The sequence below is a fragment of the Lotus japonicus genome, chromosome 3 (assembly GCF_012489685.1).
Source record: "Lotus japonicus ecotype B-129 chromosome 3, LjGifu_v1.2".
NCBI lineage: Eukaryota > Viridiplantae > Streptophyta > Magnoliopsida > Fabales > Fabaceae > Lotus > Lotus japonicus.
Window position 1 is genome coordinate 87068560 of NC_080043.1, and position 26893 is coordinate 87095452.

General features: G+C 35.6%; 1 protein-coding gene, 1 long non-coding RNA gene and 2 pseudogenes across 6 annotated transcripts; 1 reads left to right on the plus strand and 3 right to left on the minus strand.

The window, feature by feature from the left end:
• Positions 1-5663: 5663 nt before the first annotated feature.
• LOC130744930 (uncharacterized) overlaps positions 5664-26893 on the minus strand; it is a 41830-nt pseudogene continuing 20600 nt past the window's right edge.
• Positions 7457-11655, plus strand: LOC130746926 (uncharacterized). 5 transcript variants are annotated; one of them, XM_057599716.1, is made up of 8 exons: positions 7457-7975; positions 8788-8839; positions 9001-9115; positions 9597-9653; positions 9811-9862; positions 10201-10358; positions 10821-10959; positions 11323-11655. In XM_057599716.1, exons 1-5 carry the CDS (start codon positions 7635-7637, stop codon positions 9825-9827), a joined length of 582 nt encoding a protein of 193 aa, XP_057455699.1. In that variant the 5' UTR covers positions 7457-7634; the 3' UTR covers positions 9828-9862; positions 10201-10358; positions 10821-10959; positions 11323-11655. The 5 variants fall into 5 exon arrangements, 3 of the variants coding, with proteins under 3 accessions (XP_057455699.1, XP_057455697.1, XP_057455698.1); XM_057599715.1 differs by lacking the exon at positions 10201-10358 and having other exon boundaries at positions 7458-7975; XR_009022257.1 differs by lacking the exon at positions 10201-10358 and having other exon boundaries at positions 7461-7975; positions 8783-8839.
• Positions 16682-17708, minus strand: LOC130746928 (uncharacterized). Its single transcript, XR_009022258.1, has 2 exons — positions 17152-17708; positions 16682-17039 (listed from the first exon to the last, which is right to left on the minus strand). It is a non-coding gene; the product is annotated as an uncharacterized LOC130746928 (long non-coding RNA).
• LOC130746927 (uncharacterized) lies at positions 23667-24338 on the minus strand (annotated as a pseudogene).

The window sequence follows — 26893 nt, forward strand, 5'->3', positions numbered from 1 at the left end:
ATGGGAGCACTTTCACTGTTTTTAGTGATCATAAGAGCTTGAAGTACCTGTTCGATCAGAAGGATCTGAATATGAGACAAAGGCGTTGGGTGGAATTCATCAAGGACTATGATTTCACTTTGTTGTACCACCCAGGAAAAGCAAATGTTGTAGCAGATGCACTAAGTCGCCAGACAATTCATGTTTCATCGTTGATGATTAAGGAATTGGAACTTATCGAGACTTTTCGCGACCTCAGTTTGGGTATGCAAGTGACACCTGGAAAATTGAGCTTTGGGATGGTGACGATCACTAGTGATTTTCTGAACGAGATCAAGGTGAAACAACTGTTAGATGAGGAGCTGAGCGAGAAACGGAACTTGATCATTTTGGGAAAAGCGCCGGATTTTGAGGTAGGAACCGACAACATTCTGCGTTGCAAAGGACGTGTCTGCGTACCATTGGACATGGAGTTGAGAAGGATGATTCTTGACGAAGGTCACAAGAGCAGATTGAGTATTCATCCGGGATCGACAAAGATGTATCAAGATCTAAAGTTGAATTTTTGGTGGCCAGGAATGAAGAAGAATGTAGCAGAGTTTGTGGCGGCATGTCTGACATGTCAGAAGGCGAAGATAGAACATCAAAAGCCTGCGGGTATGTTACAGTCACTTGATGTGCCGGAGTGGAAGTGGGACAGTATCTCTATGGATTTCGTGGTAGCTTTGCCAGCTACGAGGAAGAGATTTGATTCCATTTGGGTCATTGTGGACCGTCTGACGAAGTCAGCACATTTCATACCGGTGAAGACCACGTTCAATGTGGAGGCACTTGCAAAAGTGTATGTCGCTGAGATTGTACGACTTCATGGAGTACCATCGAGTATTGTTTCTGACAGAGATCCGAAGTTTACTTCGCATTTCTGGAAGGCGTTGCACGAGGCGCTTGGGACGAAGTTGAGGTTGAGCTCTGCCTATCACCCTCAGACGGATGGACAGACAGAGAGGACAATACAGTCATTGGAAGACTTGCTGCGAGCCTGTGTTCTGGATAGTCAAGAAAGCTGGGATGAGCTGTTGCCGTTGATCGAGTTTACTTATAACAACAGTTTTCATGCTAGTATTGGAATGGCACCTTATGAGGCTTTGTATGGGAGGAGATGTAGAACTCCTTTATGTTGGTTTCAAGATGGCGAACATCTTCTCGTTGGACCTGAATTAGTACAACAAACTACTGAGAAAGTGAAGCAAATACAAGAGAAGATGAGGACGTCACAGAGTCGACAGAAGAGTTATGCTGACACACGACGGAGAGAGTTAGAGTTTGAGGCGGGAGACCATGTGTTTCTTCGCGTGACACCAACTACCGGAGTGGGAAGAGCGATAAAGTCGAGGAAGCTGACACCGAAGTTCATTGGACCGTATCAGATTATCGAGCGAGTCGGTAAAGTAGCTTATCGGACTGCGTTGCCACCTTTTCTTTCCAAGATTCATGATGTGCGACACGTGTCACAATTGAGGAAGTATATTCCTGATCCCTCTCACATCATCAAGGAAGATGATATTCAGCTTAGAGACAACTTGTCTTTTGAAGTGGCACCAATGAGGATTGAGGAACGTAGGATCAAGCAGTTGAGGAACAAGCAGGTTCCTCTGGTAAAAGTGATTTGGAACCAAGTCACGGGCGATGCTACTTGGGAACTAGAAGAGAGGATGAAGGAACAGTATCCGGAACTCTTCACTGAGCCTTAAGTTTCGAGGACGAAACTTTCTTTTTGGGGGGTAGTATTGTAAGACCTGGATTTTCAGAACAAGCTAATTTCCGACTCACGCGTAGAATCAGTGTAAGCGTGACAGGAGTTTGATATTTGAGAAAGATTAATGAAGAAGAAAGTTCAGGAATTGCTTGAGGAATGTTGCGTAGTCATTTTAGGAATTAGAGCGAGTCGTCTGCACACCCGCCTTATGGCAAGCGTGTCCAGAATAGGCTAATTTCGCTTTAGAGCAACGTTTTAAGTGAGATTTCGAATCCTTGGAAAATTTAAAGATTTTCTTTATTTTTCCTTCGACCAGCGTTTCATTTCGGAACTCTGGACTGTACGCACGATAGTATTCACTTTTCGGAAGTCCGACGACGCTAATTTCCTTGCTTCGAAACCCTAGATTCGAGCGATGGATGAAGACTTTTTCTATTCGGGACTTCTAACGAAGTTTCCGTCCGCGTTGCCAGATTTTTTTCGACATTTCCAATCTTTCTTCAGAAGGAAGTTTTGTCGTCTGAGCATCACAGCAAAAAGTAGTTTAACGGGACAGATTAACTTACACCGCCTTTGGGATTTTAGATATCGTTTTTCCCAAATCATAGATAATTGTTTTGAGTTCTGGAATTCTGACGCCAGAATCTCTCTTAGAATTCCTCGGTGGACGTGCTGCAAAAATCGGAATCGCGAAATTTTCATTTTCCCGCGATTTCACCTGCCTATAAATAGCTCGAAAAAGCAAAATCTCTTCATTCTCACCCATTCAAGGCCGCGAGCAAGGAGAGAGGAGGATAGGAGAAATTTTCGCGAAAACTTGACCAATCTTCGTGCAGTTCGTCCCTACTTCTAGGTATTGAGGTAACTAGCATGAATCCTACCTCTGTTTACTGTTTCTGTTGCGTTTCTGAAGTCGTTTCTGTGCTCACAGTTTTGAGCTTTTTCTAAAATTGTCCGATTTCCTTGATTTCTTGGTTGGGTTATGTTCCTTATGTTCCCATGAGTCTAAAACCTCTGTCAGTAATCGCCGATTGCGATTCAGTTGTCCAAGATCTGAAAAATTGATTCAAAACCCCATTAGTCGCACATTTCGAAACTTTATTGTCGAAAAGCTGTAATCTGACTTCGTGCCTTTAGGATTTGTTGTCACGGATGTCATGAGGATCAATGCTGTCAAATTTGTTTTCCGAACTGATAACTTTGAAGTTTTGAGCCTTTATTTTGGACCAAAATGCCCCTGGATAGTCGTATTTCGACCCGATTGTCCGAAAATTGTTCCGACAATTTCTTTGCCTTAGTTTTACCCTAAAACTACCTTGTGAATTGATTTAGATCGAAGAAAAAGTTCGAAAACCCTATTTTCCATAGTGGCCGAAACCTTATTGCTTGGGTACCGTGTCCAAAAATAATTTTTGGGTCTCTATGACCTGAGCCATTGCGTAGCTCTTTCAATTGTCGAAATTTTGGCGCCGGTTTCGTGTCATTCTGAGTTCTGTAGCTCGAGTTATGGTCGTTTTAGCGAACGAAGTCTCCGTTGTCAATTTGTGCCTAAATAGGAACTCTGAAGCTTTAGAGGCTTTCTTTACGATTTAGATTAGTATTAGTAGATCGTGTTGCTCCTAGTGAAGCTTGTGTTGATGATTGTGTTTTCTTTGTTCTAGGTTCGCAATTTCCATGCCCAACTTCTACTCACGAAGGTAAGGGTAACTCGGTTTTAGAGCGTCTTTGAGTCTTGCATGCTTTTATCGCACTGCCTGTGTTTGAGATGAAGATGTTTATATTGATTGGCACATGATTATGATTATTATGCTGAATTTGGAAAATGTTTTCTGAGAGGCTTCGGCCGTTTACTGGTTTCTGTCGTTACTGCTTCCTAGTGGATGGAACATGTGGTTACTTTGGATTGGTCCTTGGGTGGGCTTTGTTATTGTCTGACTTGGCATATAGGGCTTGAGTCAAGTGGCGATGAGGAGGTGTGTCCTATCATTGTCCCATCTTGCGAGGTGCTAAGTGGCGATCAGGAGGTGTGTCCTATGATTGTCCCGTCTTGTGTGACGTTAAGTGGCGATTAGGAGGTGTGTCCTATGATTGTCCCGTCATGTATGACGTTATAAGTGGCGATGAGGAGGTGTGTCCTATCATTGTCCCGTCTTGAGAGACGATATTGATCGATCCATTTTGTTAGCAGCATATAGTTGCATTATAGGGAACTAACACCTGACCCTATGTTGTTGGATTTTCGTATTGGTTTATTGATATCTGATTTGATGTTACATTGTTGAGGTTATTATTATCTGAGTCCGATTTATGTTTAAGTTGTTGATATATGAGTTGAGTTATGTTGCTAGTTATTTACCATGCCAGGTAATTAAATTCGAACAGCATGATTTTTCTCTTTTATACATGGTAATTGCATGGAGTTAACCCTTTCTATTTGCTACTTGTTGTTTGGGCGCTTAACGCTATTAGGCGATGGAGATCCTTCCGCCGAGGCATAGCTACTCGAGTTGGAGATCGAGTTGTAAGCGGTGGAGTAGAGGTATGAGAAGCAGCTTTGCTTCTCTTCTTGTGGATTATGTTGGAGTCTCTTTTTCTTTATGAGAACTCTGTTATTAAAGTCTTGCTTCCGCCACTGTTAAAGTGCGCATGTTTATTCTGAACCTTACTTATGGTATTGTAAACTATTATTACTGTATATCGGGAAACAAGTTATCTAAATAAAGTTATGGTATGTTTCCAACCTTTTAGCCGAAGTGTTTAGTTGTTTTACAGAAAAAAATTCCCTTGGTTTTTAGGGATTGCAGATTGGTCCTTAGACTTTGTTAGGTTACTAATGTGACTCCTCAGTTGAGAAATTGGGGTGTTACATCCATGGGAAAGAATCGCATTTTGTGGTAAGTCTTTTGTTAATTAGAGCAAACACCACGATAAAGGGATTAGCAACTTTTGTCTCGATGTTGAAGACTCCAGTCTCAACACAAAAATTACATAAATATTAAAATCAAATTGGGTATTATAGTAATAGAAATATTAATGTTCCATTGAAAAAAACTTTAATGTGTATACCAACATTAACTAGCTATATTGAATGACAATTAACGCTATTAATTATGCTAATTATAAATTTAAAGACTTATAATATTTAATTTAGTATTAAATATATTAAATTTACATGAGTTTAAATTTCTGAGTTTTAAATAAATGAAAATATTTATGAGTCATTTTAGACACATTATAATATTAATTGTATTAACCATTAATGTTTTTTTTTGGTACATAACCATTAATGTTTTAAATTTCATAATATCTATTACTTCTATTTTTTTTAAGAGGGAAATAAAAAATTTATGTGTAAATCAGTATTAATTACCTTTATTGAATAAAAACTAATTTTATTAATTATTGATTTTAAAACTTTTAATACACATAGGTAAAATATTAAATATAGTAAATGGAATTGAATTTTAAATTACTAAAATGGCATCCTCCATAAGTACCCTTTCAATAGGGAAATGTTTTGAAATTGGTTTGGGGAGTGAGGCTCAATGTAACATATACTGGTCTGAGGGACTACATATTATTAGCCCATAGGCTTCTATACAACCCTGGGATGGAGAAGTGGCTTAGGTCAATTTTGTTTGACGGGTGGCAGGAACAAAAAAGATTTGGGCCTTAGGGCCGAAAATGATATTAGGCCCAGATTGGAAAATAATCTTTAAACAAAGTCTGGTGGGCTCAATTTAAGAATCAATAGATGAATGAAAATATTTTACGAAAATCTATTATGTGATTTCAACATCAATATAAACTTCCTCAAAATTTTATTCAATTGAACATATATATTTATTTTTATTCATACTAAGTTCCAACTTCCAAGAATCCAAATCAATAATGAACGACCTTTGATTAAATAAAGTTTTGAATATAATCATATACTACACTGTCCACCTGGCCCACCAAAGAGAAAGGCTTGGCGATAAATAGGTCCTTCATAACCATGGTACAACGCGTCAAAACATTTAGATGTTGTGTCACAATTTGGTTTCATGTACTTGGAATTTACTTCATCTTCATTGTAATTTGAATCCACAATCATTATATTTGCAATGAAACCCGAGTTTTTGAATAACTCTCGAGGCAATCTTCCACTACCCATTGGGGGACTAATCGTATTGGGCGGAGCATATGTTTCACCACCATATCTAATCAAAGATGAACCCTTACTTAAGTGAGTAAGTATTTGCTTAGGCCAATATCCAACTGGAATTTGATAAACACTACCAAACAACCACCAATGACCTGTGGATTTATCCTACAAATCAATATATATTAGAAAAGAAGAACTTCCATCAGGCTGATTTAGCGACGTGTCATTCTCACGTTAACTCCCGGTGACGTGTCGTTCTCACGTTAATTCTCATTAAAAAAATTTCACGTGTCATTATTAGGTTAATTCTCATAAAAAATTTATTTTTAAATTTTAGATTTGATTAGGATTTAGGTTGTTTATTTCTTGATTTAATCTTGATTTAATCTTAATTTATTTTTAGAGCATTAATTAATTTTTAATTTTTTAGTAAAAATATTACTTAGTTACTAATTAATATTTTATATTAACTATTTTAATAATTTCTATTGTACAACTTTTTCATTTCTCATTATGAATGACAACTTGAGAAAAAAAATTAAAATTGACCTGACCTTCACATTAACAATAATATTTTTTTGATAAGCACATTAACAATAATATTAATTGTTTATTACTGAATTTTTCTATTATTCATTATATTATATTAATTACTAATTATAAACTTTTTCTATTTTTCATATTATCCCAATTAAAGAAAATATTTTAAATAATAATAATAATAATTAAAATTTACTATAATTAGTCATTAATAACATTCTATATTTAAAACTAAACAATATCAATTTTATATAATGTCAAAAAATATTCTAAATAAAACAACAAATTGATTACTTCTTTATTTCACAGTTTTCCTCTTTTATCCCACAATTCCTGGTGTATAAGCAAAATCCACTTGAACAATTATTAAATGCTACATTTAATATGTTTTTTTTTAAGCAAAAGGAAATATATATAGATAATTAGAATGAGACAAGAGCTCAAAGAAAACAAAGGGGATGAGATGATTAGTGCAACAAAAAGCTAATCATCGCGCAACTAAAAACAAACCCAAAAGAACAAAAGCTAGAAAGACCCCTAGCGGCAGCTAAGCAGACCAAAAAGAACCCCACAACTACCCAAAAAAATACAGGATATACCAATAATAAAAACAAGCCAGACAACCAATTCTGCCCTAACCTACGCGACATGATATTAGCAGCAATGCCTTGAAGGGCCACTTCGTCAGAGCAGTCATAAGTCATACCCAGTCGAACCCCTAAGGCCAAGGCAGCTCTCGCACGCGTCATAACACCTTCAGGTCCCTTGGAACTCTGAGAGTCAACAACCACCAATTGGTTTTCCGAATTACCCTTAACAACTGCCCCGAAGTCAAGAGAGGACGGGAACTCAAGTTCCACATACAAGGGCGGAATAATTTCTTTCTTAGGTCGCCCACGGGGGCGAGGCGCCTTATGTTAATGTTTGAATCTACTAACTTACAAAGGAAGGATTGAATTCACTGTTCATTGCTCCAACTTTTTTTTTTTGGGACGGGAGAGAAAATTTGGGCTGGACCTATTGAATGATGAGGTGACCCCTTTCATTGCTATTCATTCTATTAGGTAATAGACAATTCAGAGTATGCTACCCCAATTGTACTTGTCTGCCCTCTTCCCGGTAGGTGTATAGCAAGCAGCAAGCTATCCAAGAAATCAGGCTATGACTTAGGGAAACAGGGAGAATAGCATGGTGTCATTGGAGTAGCATATTATGTGTCATTGCGGGCTGGATTCTCGACCACCACTGGCGCCGCCTCACCGTTCGTCCACGTCCGGCGCCAGCATCCAGCGCCCCCCGTCGGAGAGATCTGTCGAAGGTGAGGAGGAAGATAATGCGAGGCCGCGACTTGGTGAGCTCGAGACGGGGAATGGCCGGGAAAGCTTGAATCAGACGGCGGCGGTGACGGTGGTGATGGGTGTCGGGAACAGGGTGATGTATAAGCTAGCGTTGGTTCCTTTGAAGCAGTACCCTTTCTTTCTGGCTCAGACTGGAACCCTATATCTTGGTCATCATCTCATGCTCCACAAACCAGCTGTCGATTTGCTTTACAGGTTGGTGCCTACGCTCTATTTTGAATGATGCCCCTCTATATTGTAAGCAACAAATTTCTCTTATAAATCATCTTCGGCTGGATTCTGGCATAAAGTTGGACCTATAATCCTAGAATGTTCATCCAGCACCCATTCTCCTCTATCTGTTAAAGCTACGAAGGTACCTACAAGCTATCAAAGTTCATTTTGCTTTACAGGCTGTGTATCTGAAGCCTACACCCATCTTCATCATCTTTATAGCTTGACTGATTTCATGCACCACCAATTTTGTCTATAAATTGAACCATTGTGTGTGAGGATGTGCATCTGTTTGTTGTTCGTCCAGTCCTCCCTCTTTATGTTGCCCTCTTCAGTTAAGATTCATAATTGGATAAATGTGCAAGTTACAAAAGATGCATTTCAAATCATGCTTGATTTCTCTTTTTCTATGATTTGATATTTTCAAATTCTTCACTGATTTCAGTTTTTCCATATTTTTTCCTTGATTTTTCTATGATTCCATGATGTTTGGTTCAGTAAAAGCATGGAGGGTGCTTAATGTGCCATGAATCGTGGTTTTTTTACCTGTTGATGTGTTCACCTGTTCCCTTTGTAGTTTATTTTCAGTTTTCTCCACTTTTGTTGATCTATTGAGGGCTAATTTGTTGATTTGTTTAGTGTTAGTGTGTATTGATTAATTTGCTTTCTTCAGTTTTGTCATGCCTCTGGTCTTCTTCTCAATGTGTTGTGTGGAATTGTTAGGAGAAACTTCTTTAAGGTAATTAACCCAATTGCTTTTTCTCACATTTATTCATTTGTTCTTGCAAGGGCAGAACTCAGAAGCATGCTTGTGTTAGATTGAATCGATCACTAGATGTGTGTTTGGTAAGTGCTGTGTATTTTTTGTGTATCCTCTATACTTTAATTAAAAGTCCCAATGTTAAACATAGCATAAGATCTAGCTTATGTGTACTGTGTCATCGCTATGACACTATCTTTTGGAATTTCTGGCATATTAACTATGTTTTCACCTTAATTTCCTTCAGGTTCTCTCGCCAGTTCCTTCTCCTATTTGTCATACACATGACTTCATTATCAATGTTTCTGGTACCATGACCATAGTAACTGTTTCACTATTTGGTGGCTTCATCATTTCACAACGTAAGAATCAAGAACTTCTTTTCTTTTAACCGTGATTTTTAGTTAAATAATTATGTTCATTTTCTTAATTGTAAATGAATTTCTGGCTCCTAGATGGGAAAAGGTAACCATTTATTACTTTTGTATTTCAAAGAATACACATTGCATGCAACTAAAAGTGGTGGCTAAGCCTCTCTTTTCTTTTTGATTATTAAGGAGACCAGTTAGATTCAATTGTTAATAAGGTAATTCAAAGGCTCAAATTACTAATTAGAAAGCCTCTACCCCTTTTACTTTAACTTTCAAAGTTTTTTCCATGCAATGGAGTGCATTATAATCTGTATTGCAAGTGTCTATTTCCATTGCTTGTGGTAGATATTAGTGGGAATATGAATACCCCTTTTGCTTAATATTCCTCTTTTGAGTCATTAGTCACCAGTGTTTTTCCATATTTCATTGACAAGTGAGACTAAGGGATTTCAATTGGAATAACCACATGCAGTTGCGCAACAATTGCTTCTAAATTCAAGGACAAAACGACAAGACAGTGCAGAACAAGGTGAAGTTTTTGGAATTCAGAAGTGTTCTTTCGAATCTTGATGATGATGATCCATTCAAGATAATCTATGTGGTTTTTTGTTTTATACTTTGACTTTCATGGCTCTTGCTTTATTGCTATTATCTGTCTGATGGTTATGTAACTGATAAATTACCAGATGGTACACTTACTTGAATTCTGACTTCAAAAAAGGAGGATGGACTTATGAGGTAGATTGCTGCTCCCTGTGTTAAGCTGCTCTCTCATGCCACATATTTGGCATAGGAATTTAACAAGCTTACTTTATAATATTTATCTATAGAGCTTGTAAAAATATGCGCTTCACTTATAATATTGATCCTTAGAGCTTGTAAAATATGGACTTCATCTTTTCTTTTTTGTTTTTCTTTTTGTATTTTCCTTCTTTGTGGGTAGGTTTCAATCCATTCATGTACTTAAGGATATTTTTAGTGCTACTATCACTGAAAAGCCATTTGTTCGGCATCAAAATTTACTTTAGCCAGAGTAGGTTATAACTGAATCTAACCAATATCTTGTATTTCTATAGGTCTGCAGATGACACCAATTAGTGTTTAACTTAACATTTAGCATATCTGATTAAATGTGACTTTTGAGCTAATTTCTTGCTATTAACAAGAAGCTTACTTTCCAACAAGACCATAATACAGATACAACATCAGAATCTGCAATACTTGAGAAGATGAGGTATGGTAACCTAGATATCAAAATACACAACTTCTATGAAAAAGAGTATGAACATGTCTCTCTATGGAGTATCCAGTAAGTCCAATTTTCAGATTTAATATAAAGGGTGGGGAAGGGGGAGTCCAGACCTAAGTATTGTCAAGTTTAGAGAGATTTTCTCTTTATCTGGACTGGAAAAATCAGAGAATTTATTTAATGTTGCTCCATGATGTTTATCACATGGGTTCAGTATTAGAATATGGACTTCACAGGTTTCTGTACCGATTCATGGTATGGAATTCACGTTTGTGTGTGCCTTACCTTTGGTTTTAGATGCATGAAGAATCTCAGAAATTTAATCTGTCTTGAAATTTCATATGATTTTGTGTATCTTAAATCTGAAAATTAGACTTATTGGATCCTCCACAGTTTGTCTCTTGCCCATAACTCTATGAAGTTTTTATGATTTCTCTCCTTTTGCAGGTCTTTTGTTTGAAGCAAAACAATGGACTTCTTTACTAGAGACATAAATGAGGAATCTCTCCTTAGATGTCCATTCTTAAGGAACATCAATGAGCCTACTAGCTTCTTATTCTCTTCACCGTTGGCTTTCTCAATGCCTGTAAGTTTTCCTTCTTAGTTGACATAATTCTCACTTTATCATTTTCTCCAGCTTGTTTGCATGTGTTTTGATGTTACCTAGCATTTAATCTTAGAATGATGCCTATCATATCTTCCTCTTCTTACATACTTACATCTATCTAATACTAAAGGAAGGCTTGAAAGATGTGCATGTTAACTAAAGCTTATATTTCATGAAACAAATTGTGCTTTTATGAGTTCCACTCCCATGTACTGTGACTTATAATATTCTATGAGATCATCTGTAATATGAAGAGCTAAGAGTTAATGCTGCAAGCACTCTATTTTCCCGTTCTGTTATTACTCTTAAATAGACCACATGCTTACATTATGTCTTTCACAGGTGCGTGGAGGTGGAGCTAAAGGTCCAATTTTTGAAGATATATGGTCTGAATTTTGATTTGGCATTTAGGCTTTTCCATTGGAGTGATTTAAGATAAATGGGTTGGAGTGGTCTGATGAGGGTGTTATTTGGGTAATATGTGGGTTGGAGGGGTAAGTGTTGTATCTGTTTTGTTCTTTTCTATTTTTTCTTTTGTTCTTCTCTTTATTGTAATGGGTTGGGGCACCCCTTGTACTTCCCATTAATAGACATTTGACTTATCTAAAAAAAAATGTATAATTTCCACATACGGATTGTTGAACTGTTTATTGTATAGTGCTTAGTTCTGCTTCATTTGGCTACAAAGGCATGATACATGAGACATGATGGCATGAGCAATGGTCGACTTATACGTTGCTAATGCTCTAATAATTCAAAGTTATTATTTATATGTTTTATCAAAACTGGAATCCCATGAATTTTTTCGGTTGCAAATCTAAATCCAGATTTGGAACCGATTCAGGTTACTGGTTATTTGAGTCTTGCAATTTTTATGGCTAAATTTAAGCTAATAACAAATTAAGAATTAATATTTAATTAAAAACTGTAAAGTCATTAATTTAATTAGGGTTAATTCTTTTTTTTTTAAGTGGTAGGAGTTTTGGGGGTGGAATATATTTCCACTGTTTCCCTATAAATACATTTCTATGCTATACCTGTCAACTTCACATCCCTGGTCATCCAATTTCTGATTGAAGATTTACTCAAACTGTGCATAACAGGCATTAGCAACTATTAAACAATGAAATCTGTGATTTTGGGAAATTTCAATAACAACCATCATTCCTTCTTGAAGCCCCTTTACTTTGATATGGTATGTACATAACAATATTCATTCTTTTCCATAGATCTTTAGTCCGTGCTCTTTTCCATAGATCTTTAGTCTGTGTTGCTTCTACATATGTAAAAGGGATCTTTGTTTCGTAGGAATATGTTGTTGTCTCAAGGCGGTTTATGAAACGAACATCCACATATCCTACATGCTGCAAAGGATCAACTTTCTGACCCCCTCGAAAATATTTTCTATGTGCAAGTGAGTATGGAACCAAATGAAGTGCACTTTCAAGGAGGATTTGAAGTTATTCGTGAAAGATATCAGTTTGTTGGCACGGTCTTTATTCATTTTAGCCATGTTGGTGGAGCAAAGTTTGATGTCTGTATGTTTTATGATGATGCTGTGGAGGTAGAATATGCGAACTTTATTCAACCAGCTCCTGCCAATGAATAATTTTTGTGGACTTCTAATCTGTCTCCTGCATTATGAAGAGGGAATCGACCTCTGGTTCAAAGTTTTGCGTTTTAAAAAATTGATAACAAATCCTTTAAACTATTTTTTTTGTAGCCCATACCGGTATTAGTTGTGATTGATCATCTTCACCATCGCCCACAATCAGTTAGTGTTAGACTAGGTAATGGTATTACTAATGAATGACAACTCATTTGGGACAACAACAGGCAGTCAATGCATGATGTGTATTGGCTGGTATCAATTTTTCATATCGAAGAAACTCAAGTTCCGTGATCAACTACAATTCTTCAAGCTTCCACAAAATAATACTTTTAAAGTTGTTCTTTTTCAAAACTAATAGCTGCTCTTGACCGTGTGTGAAAATGAAGAATTCGTTTCTTCAACTACAACAGTTCCTTTGATAATTTAGCTTTGTCATCTTTTTGCTAGCTTGCATTTGATGTCTGTTGTTCTTTATCTAACGGCAAAAACTTTATTCTATCTCTTGTAATGATTATTTTATTTGATAAGCCCTTATATACTGTTCATCCTATCGATTTTTAAGTAAGCTATGTCGTAATCACACGGTTAAAGCATGTAACAGAATATATTAAGTCGTCTTTGATACTTGATAATCGTTTACTGGTTCATATTCAACTGATGCTCCGGCATTTTTAATGATTCATATCAAAGTCACAGATCTATCTAAGAACAATCATTTTAAATGCATAAAATAAGCATTAGTGATATGTATATACACTTGAAGGATAAAAATCCAGATAAAGAGTAAGATAAACAGGTTCCGTGCATCGCACGGGTAACATCCTAGTACTATAAGTAAAGGAAAAATTAAAATATATGTAAGTAATATATATATATATATATATATATATATATATATATATAACCAGAAGGTACAGCGTAATTCTAGCCCTCATCATTTCTTAACCATAAGATCAAGGGTTCCATCCTTGTTCATGGGAAAGAATCGCATTTCGTGGTCAGTCATTTGTTACTTAAAGCAAACACCATGATAAGGGGATCAGCGACTTTTCTCTCGATGTTGAATAATACAGTCTCAACAACAAAAATAACGTGAATATTAAAATAGAATTAGGTATTATTTTAATAGAAATATTAATGTGCGCTTTTCCAATGCAGCAATAAAAAGAAATATTAATTTGCCATTGAAAAAAATTATATTTTTAATTATAATAGTTAATTGTAAGAAACTTTAATGTGTATACCAACATTAACTAGCTATATTGAGTGACACTTTATGCTATTAATTATCCTAATTATGAATTTAAAAACTTAGAATATATAGGCTATGTTTGGCATGTCATTTCAGCTAGCTTATAGCTTATTTGACTAGCTTAAAGCTTATTTGACTAGCTTAAAAGCTCTATAAAAATGTTTGGTGAAGGAGCTTATTTCAGTAGCTTAAAGCTGTAAGCTATAAGCTATCTCAGGTAGCTTAAAGCTTAAAGCTTATAGCTTATTAAATATATTCTCATTTTTATCCTTATTATTTTATCAAAATTTCACATTTAGCCTTATATGTTTTTTACTAAACCTATTTACCTACTCATTTTCCGATGTACAAAAAAAAACGTATTTACTTATCAATTATCACACTTGTCTCATATGTACACCGTTCTCGCACATAAATAATTACTACTTTAGAATAAAATAAATAATTTTATATTACAAATTACAAATGATTTGTTTTACTCTATTTAATTTAATAAAAATATAGAAAATTAAATAAGTAAAAATTAATATTATATTTTTAAGATGATAAATAATTTGAGTGAAATTAAAATATTTATAATAATTTTAATATTAATATCATATAGGTATTAATGTGAAAATAAAGTAATGTTAAATATAAAAAGAATTATACAAGTATGTCCTTTTATGTCATTTTACAATTTCAGCTTGTTCAACAACTAGTTTTACCAAACACTTTTGTTTAAATTACGTAGCTTTTCAGCTTTCAGCTAGCTTATCAGCTTTCAGCTTTCAGCTAGCTTTTCAGCTATCAGCTAGCTTTTCAGCTTTCAGCTAGCTTATCAGCTAAACGTGCCAAACATAGCCATAATTTAGTATTAAATATATTAAATTGACATGAGTTTAAATTTGAGTTTTAAATAAATGAAAATATTTATGAGCCATTGAACACATTTTAATATTAATTGTATTAACCATTAATCTTAATAATATATAAAGCTCATCCACCAAAGTGGGACACATTGCTACATAATTTCCACATGTTTGCATTCTATTGGTTGTTGCCATTGAATTTCCAAATGACATCTTCTCATTGGTCCACATTGATTAGTTTTAATTGGTCAAATTAAGAAGTCAGTAATCCAATAAATAATGAACCAATAAATAAAACGTAAGGATTTTTTTAACCAGAAATTAAATCACCGTTTGAATTATTTTCAATAACTGTACTTGCAAATCTTCATTGATGATATATGTGGAAATATTTTTTTGGGTTTAAAGTAGGAAGATTTAAATTTGGAAAAATACCAAGTTCTTAGCCTATTTTTCTTTTTTCCATGCTTTATGATTTCATTCTTTGGTCAAACGGTATTAAATTTTTTTTATTAATAAAAAAAATTAATCATTCAATCAACAATGTGGGAAATATATAAAGCTCATCCACTAAAGTGGGTCACATTGTAACTTAAAAACCACATGTTTTTCTCTCATTGATTGCTACAATGATTTTCCAATTGTTTAATATTTTTTTTTTGAACTCTCCAAATATTTAATTTTGATCGGTCCATATTGTTAATTATATAAATTAGGAAATGTAAATAAATCATGGATTAAAATAATGCAAGGATTCAGGTAGGCCTAGAACGAACCTGACTTCTCAAAAAAAAAAAAATGAACCTAGCTTGATCTGCATTCATTACCGTGTCCTACTCTGAATTTCAAATTCAAAAACTCTTTTTCTATCGAGAGTCTCATTAATCATTTTAAACAAATCTGGTGAGGGAAATCAGATTTGGCGTAAACCTCAATCTATCAATGAAGAGGTTTCTAACCCAAAAGAAAAGAAATCTTGACAAGGTAAAATTGAAACTCGTTTAAAAGCTTTTAACTTAGTAAATAGACTTTAAAACCAAAAGTCGTTCAAACATAATTAATTTAGTAATCATTTTCCTATTATTTAGAACTTAAAGAAATCCTCAAGGTTCAAAACTTAGTCTTAGGAGTTCAAAATCCAACTTCTTCATTCTCAATTCAATAGAATAATATGTCGATTCATGTTGAAGTAAACAAAATATGACATGAGGTGAAAAGGGCTTAAATGAAAGAAAAGACTCATTTTGTGCTCTAATGTATTAACAATTTTAATTCCCCATCTTGAACTTCTACGATTTTCATCTCTACTAAGTATTTATTTCATCATGAGTATAAAATTAATGTTCCACAATAGTTATTACTATCATATTGTTTATTCAAAGTAAAATCAACTTTCTATTCTTTCTTCGAATTCTTGGGCACATCAAGAATGCCAAAACTCATCTTTTAATTTAACATGTGGGAGTAAAAGTGTTAGAATGCTCATGCCCAGAACATATAAAGACTACTTTAAAGTTTAGATTATGCAAGACCATTTTCAAACACATTATGGAATCAATTAGTCATACCCCTTTTCTTTCAAAACCTTCTGTTTAATCTTTATATCTTTATAAGAGAAACTTTTTCTAAAACTTTAGCTAACTTAAACTTTGAATGGGAATAGAGAAACGTAAACACTAAGCCAAAGTTTTATAGGTTTTAATTCCCAAAAAGTAAACAACACTTAGCACCGAAAATCATTGGTAGGGACGTGTGTGTAATTGATTTATGCTGAAAATGGTAGTTAAAATGAGAACATATACAATAACTAATTCATAACTAGAAATATTCAGCACCAAACTTGAAACACATTTCAAGTCCCAAAACTATGTATTTGTCAAGAAAACAAGAAAGAATTTCAGTTTATGTTATACCCATTACTTATGGTTAAAGTAAGACAATTATTACTTATTATTTTTACTACTTCATACAGCTATCACACAATGCTACCATATAATCAGAGTTTTAAAATTGATTATTACTTATTCCCTAATCATGCATAACTTCCAATAAAATGAAACAGTACATTCACAAAGGTGCTACGTTTCAAAATCTACAATTTTATGTAGGCCTTCACCAAACCTTTCAAGTGCAATAAGAACTGAACTCGCATGCCCTTGTAATGGACAACCAAGACACCAATACTCACACACAAACAACAGACGCATAAGGGCCCTATTGACACAAAACTTTTAAGCACAAAGTCCATGTCTTTCTCCTTCTACCTCAAGTCTCATGGTCATGGGACTGAGCTTCAATTCTTCCTCTGTTCATGGCCTTCTCTTCCTCTGATGACCAGCAAGCCCTGAGCACGGTGGCAGAGAACAAGGAATTTGGAGATTAAGAGAAAATACAGAGAAAAGAATTAGGGTTTTGAAAAGAGAAATTTGAAACTGATTAGGAGAATCACCCCTTACTGATGATTGGGCCTTGGATTCAGGAAGAGGAGGTTGAGAGCTTCAAGAAATATGGCCTCCTTTCTCAGAACAAAGCTCGCCGGAGAAGACGGCGGCGGAGGCGGTCGCCGGAGTCACGGTGGCCGATCATCGAATCGATAGAGGGGTTTTGAAGCGGATGTTGAGGGGAGTTCAGTGGTGATATTAGTTTCTCCAAAAAACTGAATGGTTCGCCGGAGATCGGGCTTTGAAGGTGGCGGCTAGGGTTTGGTGGTGGTGACCATGGTGGCTTGTTCATGGTTGCGTGAGGATTAGGGCGTGGAGGTGGCGGTTGGCACATGGTGGTGGTGGTGGCGGCGGCGGCTCTGGACTCAGTGGCGGCTGCCATGGGAGAAGAAGATCGTGTGTTGGTGATGATGAGTAGTTTAGGGTTGCAGAGGAAATAAAAGTGAAGAGAAGATAATGAGAAGAAGGAGAGTCAGAAGAAAGAGAGAGATGGTCGAGTGTGTGTGTGGGGGGAGCGTGAATGAGGGAAATTAATTCTGATTGGTGGGGCCCATGGAGAGAATAATTGGGTTAAGGAGAAATTCTTTTGAGTAATTAAAGGGAGAGAAAGTGATCAGAAAATTTGAATGTAATAATACACAAAAAAATAATTATAATTAAATTCTTACTTTTAAATAATTTTATAAAATCGAATTATTAAAATTAATTACTACTTAATTAATTTTTCCGAATCGCAATTAAATGCTGTGAGGAAAATATTCGTAAAGGTATTTTCCGCCTCCGTGGCGTGAATAATTTTTCAATAACAAATAATTAATAATATAATTTAAGGAAATTAAATGTATAAACTTTTTATTAAATTTCGGGTCTTACATTACATTACACGGTGTTGCTATTACAAATTATAATTCAAAAATATAAAATAAAAATATAATTAGGTTTGATTTCCGCACAATGGACATGGTCTATTCTGTGAAGCATATTCAGACACGCAATTCGCATGATATGCGTGTCTGCATGGATAACTGAGAAGTGCGTCATCGTCTACGAAAGTATCTAGACATATGACGCACTCGGTTAGATTGAACGGGAGTGGGTTATCTGAATGAAAAGATAACCCACTCAATTCAATCTGAGGTTGTGCTTGAGCACGTGCTGCTTCTGCAGCAGCAGCAACACGTGCTGCTTCTGTAGCAACACGTGCTTCAGCACGTGCTTCAACATCTCTTATAAGAAGTAAAATAATTCTGTAGAGTACATAAGTTAATACACGAATCAAAATAATAGAAACTATAAATGTAATTATTTTGTGATGATGATGGCCTTCATTACTTTGAATAGGAGTCATTTTCCTGGAAAAAAGAAAGATATGTTAGTTTTAATTTTAAGCTATATGAAGTCAAAGGAAATACAAAATGAAAGATTTGATTTCTAGGAACATCATTCCAAAGAATACAATTTTATACCTTGAAACAAGTACCATATAGGCTATAGCATATGCTTCACAATTAACCCCACTATATTAGTTTTGGGGTCAGCTGTCTACACATATTTATCCTGGATAACTAACTACTTTACTATGATGCCCTTAACATATAGAACTAACAAACTTTAGGTCCCTTTACCATACTGTATAAAATAATGGGGAGCTCAACATACGAAGTTCAAATCTTAAAGGAATTCAATAATTGGATAACACCTATAAGCTATATAACCCAATCATTCATAGCTTCTAAATTGCTATTTCACAAAATATGTTAAGACATAAACACACGTAAAATTCAAAGATGTACCTCAAGCCCCTCAACTGTGTCCCTATATCCAGATAGCAAATATTCTCTGGTCAGAGTCTCCTCAGGGCAATTTGGTGTTTGGGGGTGAAAGTCTGGGGGCCCAAGCCTGACATTAAAAAGTAGCATTTATAACTAATAAAACTAGCTTATAAGGAAACATAAAGCAAAACTAAATATTACCAAGTTGAAATCCATATGGCTTATTAAATTAAAGGAGTGTTTCAATTTTCAAAGGAAAAGTAGACATAAAATGAGACTGAATTTCTTAGTAACTGATTGTTAACTCAAATACAAACTCACTCCCTGTGAACTCCAATCTAATTATTTTCATAAAAACTTACCAAAGCCGATGTTACAACATCTGGATTCAGGATTTGGACCGTTAAAATAATTTTTTAATTTTTTAACATAATTTAAAAATTCCCACTGTATCTTAGAAGAAAATAATTGTTTACCTTCTGGCTTAGATACAATAAAAACAGGGAGAAATAAACAAAGAGATTACCATTTCTACAGACTAGTAACAATGCCAAATGAATGCAAACAAAAATATATTTATGGTATAAATTGGTTCAGTATGTGTGAGTGTGAATAAAAGGCTAATTCAAGCTGTTCCACACGCCACCAAATGACTCAAAAACAAGTAACATGAGACCAAAGTGTAGAAGTACAACTAGAAATGACAACCAACAATGAGGAGTTATAAGAGCTGAGAACCGCTAGAGTAGCCAAGCAAATGGTAAAAGCTTCAGTCCAATATGTATCATATTTAACCAATACAGCAAAATAGAAATTGATTGTGAATCTGGAAATATTAACCTGGTTCTTGAATAACGACTCCAGCAAGGGGAATGTTGCAGAACTATTCAATGCATTCACAACGTGTAAAGCTCGAGATGCAACATAAGCATTGTCATGGTATCTGCAATTTCCAGAATGAAAAAAATTGCTCTCAATACACCACATATATATGGAATAGCTTTTGAAGCCATCATACAGTTATGTTAATTATATGATGATGATTTACTCTACTAGCACACTCATCTACCTTTTCTGAATTTCAGGACTGAGCATGATTACAGGATTTATAAAATCTAAAGATGAGACCTCCCTATGTCTTTCAAGTGCTTAAAAGAGTTTTCTATTCAAGAATAATACAACTTAAGCAAAAGAAATCTAGCCTAGCAATAGCAACCATTCCAAGCCAAGCACAAGTCACATGATTTGAATACTTACGAGGATGCCAATTAATATACAGTTTCGTAGATTGTGTGTTTGGCCTCCAATCAACCAATCAATCTTGTTTCTCTGAAACGAATGCACATTAACCTCATCATATTCACACAAATAATCACATCCAACAATTATATATAACAAGAAACTTCTATAAATGACTATACAGTAGGTAAATAACAAAAAGCAAAGGAAAGAGACCTGCGAGCAAAGTAGAAGCTGGGAGACTATAGCATCCGCCAAAATAGACCTGGGATGTAGAATAGAGTTTTGTAAGTTGTTGCCAGAAGCAAAATTGAAACTCAGATCGAAGTGGAGTTGAGTTCTTACCAGGAAAATGCAAGTGAAGCTGAGAGGAAGAGGATTGAGAGGAGATTTAATCAAGAGTGAGTTCAGAGTGAGAATGAGAGCGAGAGTGAGAATGAGAACAAGTTCAGATTGAGCGCGGGGGTGAGAAAGAGAGTTAATTAATAACAAATTTGTGGGCCCCCTTAACTATTAAAATTAACGACATTTTCCGGGGTTATCAAACCCCCACGAAATAGCCTTTTTTTTTTGTAGTGCTATCTTACTATCATAGCTGTGTCGTATTATTTTCTTCAGTTATATAATCATCCTTAATAAGATAATATGTTCACCAATTAGCACTTCTATTATGGATATTGTTTTGAAAAAATAAAATCACATCAGTTACACCTATGTACGCAAACCTGTACAAAAGTGACTAATTAGTGTATTGATTTTTTAAAAATGCATACATTCTTCCCTATTTAACCTTGGTCATTTTCTCTCACTAATAATCATTGCATTTATACCAAAAGTCATAGTTAGTTGGATTAGTAGTACTTAATGGTAGGTGGTAACTTTGGAATTGAAAACATACAATTAATGTAAGGGGTAAATATGGAAGAGTACAAAACCTTTTGCTAGATTATTGTAAGAGGTCTTATATTTAGGAACATGAAAATTTTGAAACAAGGTCTTATAATTAGGAACGGAGGGAGTACTATGTAACACTGGACATATCTAAAGAAGTAACTCAATTTGATTTTTCAAGAACTTCCCGTTCTGGAAAAGCTAAAGCATGCTGGTAGTTTCCAACTTCAACTAAAAATCAAAAGTAGATCAGATTAGTATAATAGTATGAGTAGAATGAAAGATTGAGATTTCAATAGAGTATAAAGACGAGATTTTCTAAAGATCAAATTAGTAATAAAGAAAGGTACACAAAATACATAGTATAAAGAGGCTTAGTATGGTGATAAAAACACAAACAAGATAGCACATGATAGTAAACATAACATTGGAGGATAATAAATCTATAAATTACAAAAAATCATGAAAAATAATCAAAATTTAGACCATGATTTAAAATTTAATGTTGACAATCACAGCACATGATAGTAATATGTCATCATTGCAGTTATTAGCATGAGTAACTGAAACAATACAGCTGAAACAAATTGTAAAACTGTACATTATTAGCATGCGTAGTCAAAACATGTTAAAGAGCAAATGCAGCTTTTATCTTGAGAATGAACTAACCTTAGAGTGAAAGTGGTACTAGCTTGTATTAAAGCTCAACCTGAAATCTATAGTGCTTTAGTTCTCTGTTGCCTTTCTAAGGAAACAAACTGTTTGTAATTTAGTTAAACTATTTCCACTTGGTTAGGACTGGTTCGGACATATGTAAATGCTAGATGTATCTGTCTGGGTGAGGGAATGGTTTGGACATATGATTCTATGCTATTATTTTAATGTATGCCTTCATGTAATCATTTTGCTTTCAGCAAGATAAGATGCTGAGATCATTTGGCCCTGCAAACTACCTTCCCAACAGAAAAATGAAATTTAACCACATAATAGTAAGCGTAGCTCTTGGTTACATGCTTTATTTTTGAAGTGTAAAAGAAGAGATATATGTCAATAATTAGATTCCACCTAATTGTCTTGTTATGCCTCTGGCACATTTGTCAAATGTTTTTAGTTTGTCTCACAATTCATGTGGGCTGTAGATAATCAACATGTAAAATGCATGGAGGTATATTTTTGAATTATTTCGATGTCTATAAAAAAATTAATTGAAATTTAATTTCTCTTAAATTTGTATTCATGTATCTTAAAGTCGATCGGTATTTAAATATTTAAATGTTACAAAAACATTAGTAACATTTTTTATTTGTTACAAATAAGTAAGCTAGAAACTTTAGAAATGTTACAAAAATGTTAAATCAGTAAAATGTTGTTAAGGTAAATGAAAGTGCTGTTAAAAGTCAAAACCACGACGTGGGGTATTATTTATTGCATTTCATAAAATGTTGCTCCCCCACCGTAGGCTTTATAGTAAGGATGTATGAGAGTAGGCATGTGCTTGCAAAACTGTTTGATTCCTACGTTTTTTATGCTTTGCACAGTTTAGTTAATTCTCCTTTTGTTCCTATTGTATTTGAAAAGTATAATTGAAAAGAAGCATAATTGAAAAGTAATAAACAAATATAGACTAATAACAAAATACATAATCAAAATTGGCAAAGAAGCATAATTGAAAAGTAACTAACAAATATTGATTAATAACAAAATACAGAATCAAAATTGGCAAAGAAGCATAATTGAAAAGAAACTAACAAATATAGATTAATAACAAAATACATAATCAAAATTGGCAAAGAAGCATAATTGAAAAGAAACTAAAAAATATAGATTAATAACAAAATACATAATCAAAATTGGCAAAGAAGCATATTTGATAAAATGTTGCTAATTAAGGGAGATGTCAACAACTTTTTTTCCCCATCGTAGGCTCCTTCTCTCGCTATCTCTCTCTACTTCTAGGCGTGGCATGATTGATTATGGAAGGTGGGGGAAGAGGCGAGCTTGGTAGAGGGAGGTTATAGTTATAGACAATGGATGGCCAGAGATAGAGGATGGGTGGCCAAAGTTGGTGGTGATGGTGGCATATGCGGTGGGGGAATGGCTTGACAAAAGGACTTCTGACTCAATATTTAAGTGTAGGTGAAATTACAATTCTACCCTCAATTATTTGTTTGCATATGATGCAGCACTACAACACTTCTCCAAATGCTGCATATTAGACAACACCCAGATTGAAAACCTGCTTTTGCTCAATTGCGAACTACAGTCTACAAGATATCATCAACTGTGCTAAAATTCTTTATAAGTGTGTGAGATGAAATTTGGACAACAAGAATTTGATAATTCACGGTGTGGAATACAAGTTGTTTAAATTAATCCAATTATAATTTATTTCCCCAACAAGGACCAGACCTCAGTCAACCTTCAAATCCCTTTCATTCTTTTTTGAACCACTGATGATAAAAAGTATAATGTTAATAACTGGAGCTCAGAAAGACTCCTTTCTACTTTTTTTTATCAGCAACAGATAAACAAATGAAATAACAGTTTAATTTTTTAGTTTTCAGAACAGAATGAAAGTTGAAACAGGGGCACATTAGTTAGCTAAACAGCTTGCTAAAAGAGAAACCATAGCAAATGATGAAAATGGATATTGGATTAAGCATTATGTACAAAATAATTGATAGTCATCTCCTAGCTCTCATCACTCGACATATAAATAGTAGTAAAACTGCTTCCTTATTGGTCTTCTTAAACCCCACAGTGAAGAAAACACTGAATCGATTGCAAACAAGAACATGGTCAAGAGAGAAAACAAATCATCAAACACAAATCAAAAGCTCTTCTTCCTTTCTGGTGACTTGGCAGAAATAGCAGACCTAGAATTGCAGGATCTGCTGCAAGAACCAGTTCTCATGAACATCAAAACTGAAGACACAATTTTCTTAACTTTCACAGCAACCCTCTTGAGTTTAGGCTTTTTGGGCTCCACAAAACCATTCAAAGAAGACAACGTGTAGGTAGTGAGAAAGATTTTCCTTTGCTTGGCTCTCTTGCGTCTGTAGCTGATAGATTTGAGCTTGTCTTTGCCTTGCAGACCGATAAGCTCGTATCTGTATCTTCTGCTTATCAGCTTATGGAAGCAGTGGTGTTGCGAACAAGTGTGGTCATAGCTACAAACTCACTGAGACAAGAACACAAACACCTTTTGAGAGATTTTGATTTGAGTGTGATATAATGGTTTGTGCTTGTGGTTTTGATGTGTTCTTTCTTTATAAGGTTCCTCTGTTTATGTATGTGAATTTGGAGTGCTTGATGATGAGAGTGGTCTTAAAGACTGGTGTAAAAGGGTGTTGACCGTTATTTTCATTCTTGGCGTGCGCACCTACATCTACATGGTTCGTGGAAACAGGTAAGGTGAGAGATTTTTACCAAGTAGAGTATGAGTTTTGTTATTATGATTTTACAAGTTAGGTAGCTCTACACGTGGTACAAAGGACACTGCCACTAACTACTTCTAGAATTCATTCTTGAATCTTTGTAGATGAGATGAGATAGCTTTAACACTGAAAATCTACACTTAATTTAAATTTCTTACTGATATAAATAATATTAATTTTGACATGAATTTATTTGAGCTTATATGATAAGTATCCGAGTATTTAGATGAGCTTATGTTGTAAGTTTTTTTTTTGAAAAGTTATGTTGTAAGTTGTTTTCAATTTAATTTCATAAGAATAAGCACTTATACATTTTTTTTTGGATCAATGTTAGTTGTTAATTGTTAGTAAATTAATTCATTTGTCAGAATTTCGAACCCTAGCCCTCACCCTGCAAATCCCTTCATTCTCTTAGCTCACCAAGTGACTTAGCTCACACCCTCCCCCACCCCAATATGCACTTATGCATAGATGTATGGTGTGTTTAGGTAATAACTTAGTTAACCTCTAATAGCAAGAAACATTTATTATATAAGTAATTATTAATAAATTAATTTTTAAGTTTGTTGCAATTCAAAAAAAATTACGGTAAGGTATAACTAGAGGAGAAGCTATTGATACCCCTTCTTCTGCCGCTGCTCACCATGCAATTTCCAAAGTATGCTTTTATATATAATGTTATATATAGATCACTATTAACACACTTGTTTTTGTATATGTGTAAAAGAATTGTTTTATTTACTAAATAAGTTCTTATTTATTTACCTTTTACCTTAATGTAGACGGGGGAGCTTATTCCTGATAATCTGGGGAGCAAAAAAGGAGAAAAGGATAAACCTCATAAGAAGCGACGTGTGAAGGATTTGGATCCTCTGTGGACTGGGCGAGCCCTTAGAGGGGCAACGCCCAGCATGTATCCCGCCCTGAGGCGGGGCCCTGGCCTTCAGATGAGCCTTGATCTCGGAGGCCCAATTGGCCCAATAGGTAGTACCCAAGCTCTATAAATAGGAGGTAGTTATCAATTGTAAGGGACTTTTGGCTCATTTGATGAAGTAACACATAAAATTCAGCATTCTCTCTCTTACTCTCTCTCTCTAGCACAATCTCTCTACCCTTAGGTACTATACCTTTCCTCAATGTTCATTCCCAGAACATTTTGGCGCCGTCTGTGGGGACTGTAAACTTTCTACTCCCATTCACGTGGATTGATTGTGCATGAAGTTACCTCTGATTGTGATTAGGCAACTCTCTGGTTTTCCGATTTTGATTCTGTGACTAGTGTTGGTTTTCCGATCGAGTTTGCATCGTTTCTGGTTTAGATGGAGACTCGACGCAGGAGGCAACATCATTCACCAATGCGACAGCGGATTTCGCCGCCTCGGCGGCCTCATCGTGTGGACCTGGATTCTCCGGTGCGAACGGCAGGAGTACAGTCGCCCTCTCCTCCTCCATCACCACCACCTCCTCCATCGCCTTCACAGGTGGGATCTCGGGAGCACTCACCAGGGAATTCACCTGCTCCGGAACAACAACCGGCGGTGACGCAGGAGCAATGGCGCCATTTGATGCGCAGCATTGGCAACATCCAGCAGCGGAATGAGCATCTACAGGCTCAGTTAGATTTCTACCGTCGCGAGCAGCGAGATGATGGAAGCAGAGAAGCAGATTCCGTGGCTGAGTTCCGTCCGTTCTCGGAAGATGTCGAGAGTGTGGCGATTCCGGATAACATGAAAACGTTAGTTCTGGATTCTTACAGCGGAGATTCCGATCCGAAAGATCATCTACTGTACTTTAATACGAAAATGGTGATAATTGCGGCGTCAGATGCGGTGAAGTGCAGGATGTTTCCATCGACGTTCAAATCGACGGCAATGGCGTGGTTCACAACTTTGCCGCGTGGATCGATTTCAAATTTCAGAGACTTCTCATCCAAGTTTCTAGTGCAATTCTCGGCAAATAAGAATCAGCCGGTGACGATCAATGACCTATACAATATTCGCCAGCAGGAAGGGGAGTCACTGAAAGAGTACATGGCAAGGTATAGCGCGGCGTCGGTAAAGGTAGAGGACAAGGAGCCTCGAGCTTGTGCTTTAGCATTTAAAAACGGTTTGCTGCCGGGAGGGTTGAACAGCAAATTGACACGTAAGCCGGCGCGCTCGATGGGAGAGATGCGTGCTCGTGCCAGCACTTATATTCTCGACGAGGAGGACGACGCTTTCAAAAGAAAGCGCGCGAAGTTGGAAAAGGGCGACACGTCGCCCAAGCGCGTGAAAAAAGATAGGAGCGGCGAAGATAAGGGGGATGGCAAACAGCAGAGGCCAGGTAAGGGGAAGTCGGTATTCAAACCGACCAAGGAATAGCTGTATCCACGGCGCGATGATTATGAACAACGTCGGCCTTGGCAATCTAAGTCTCATC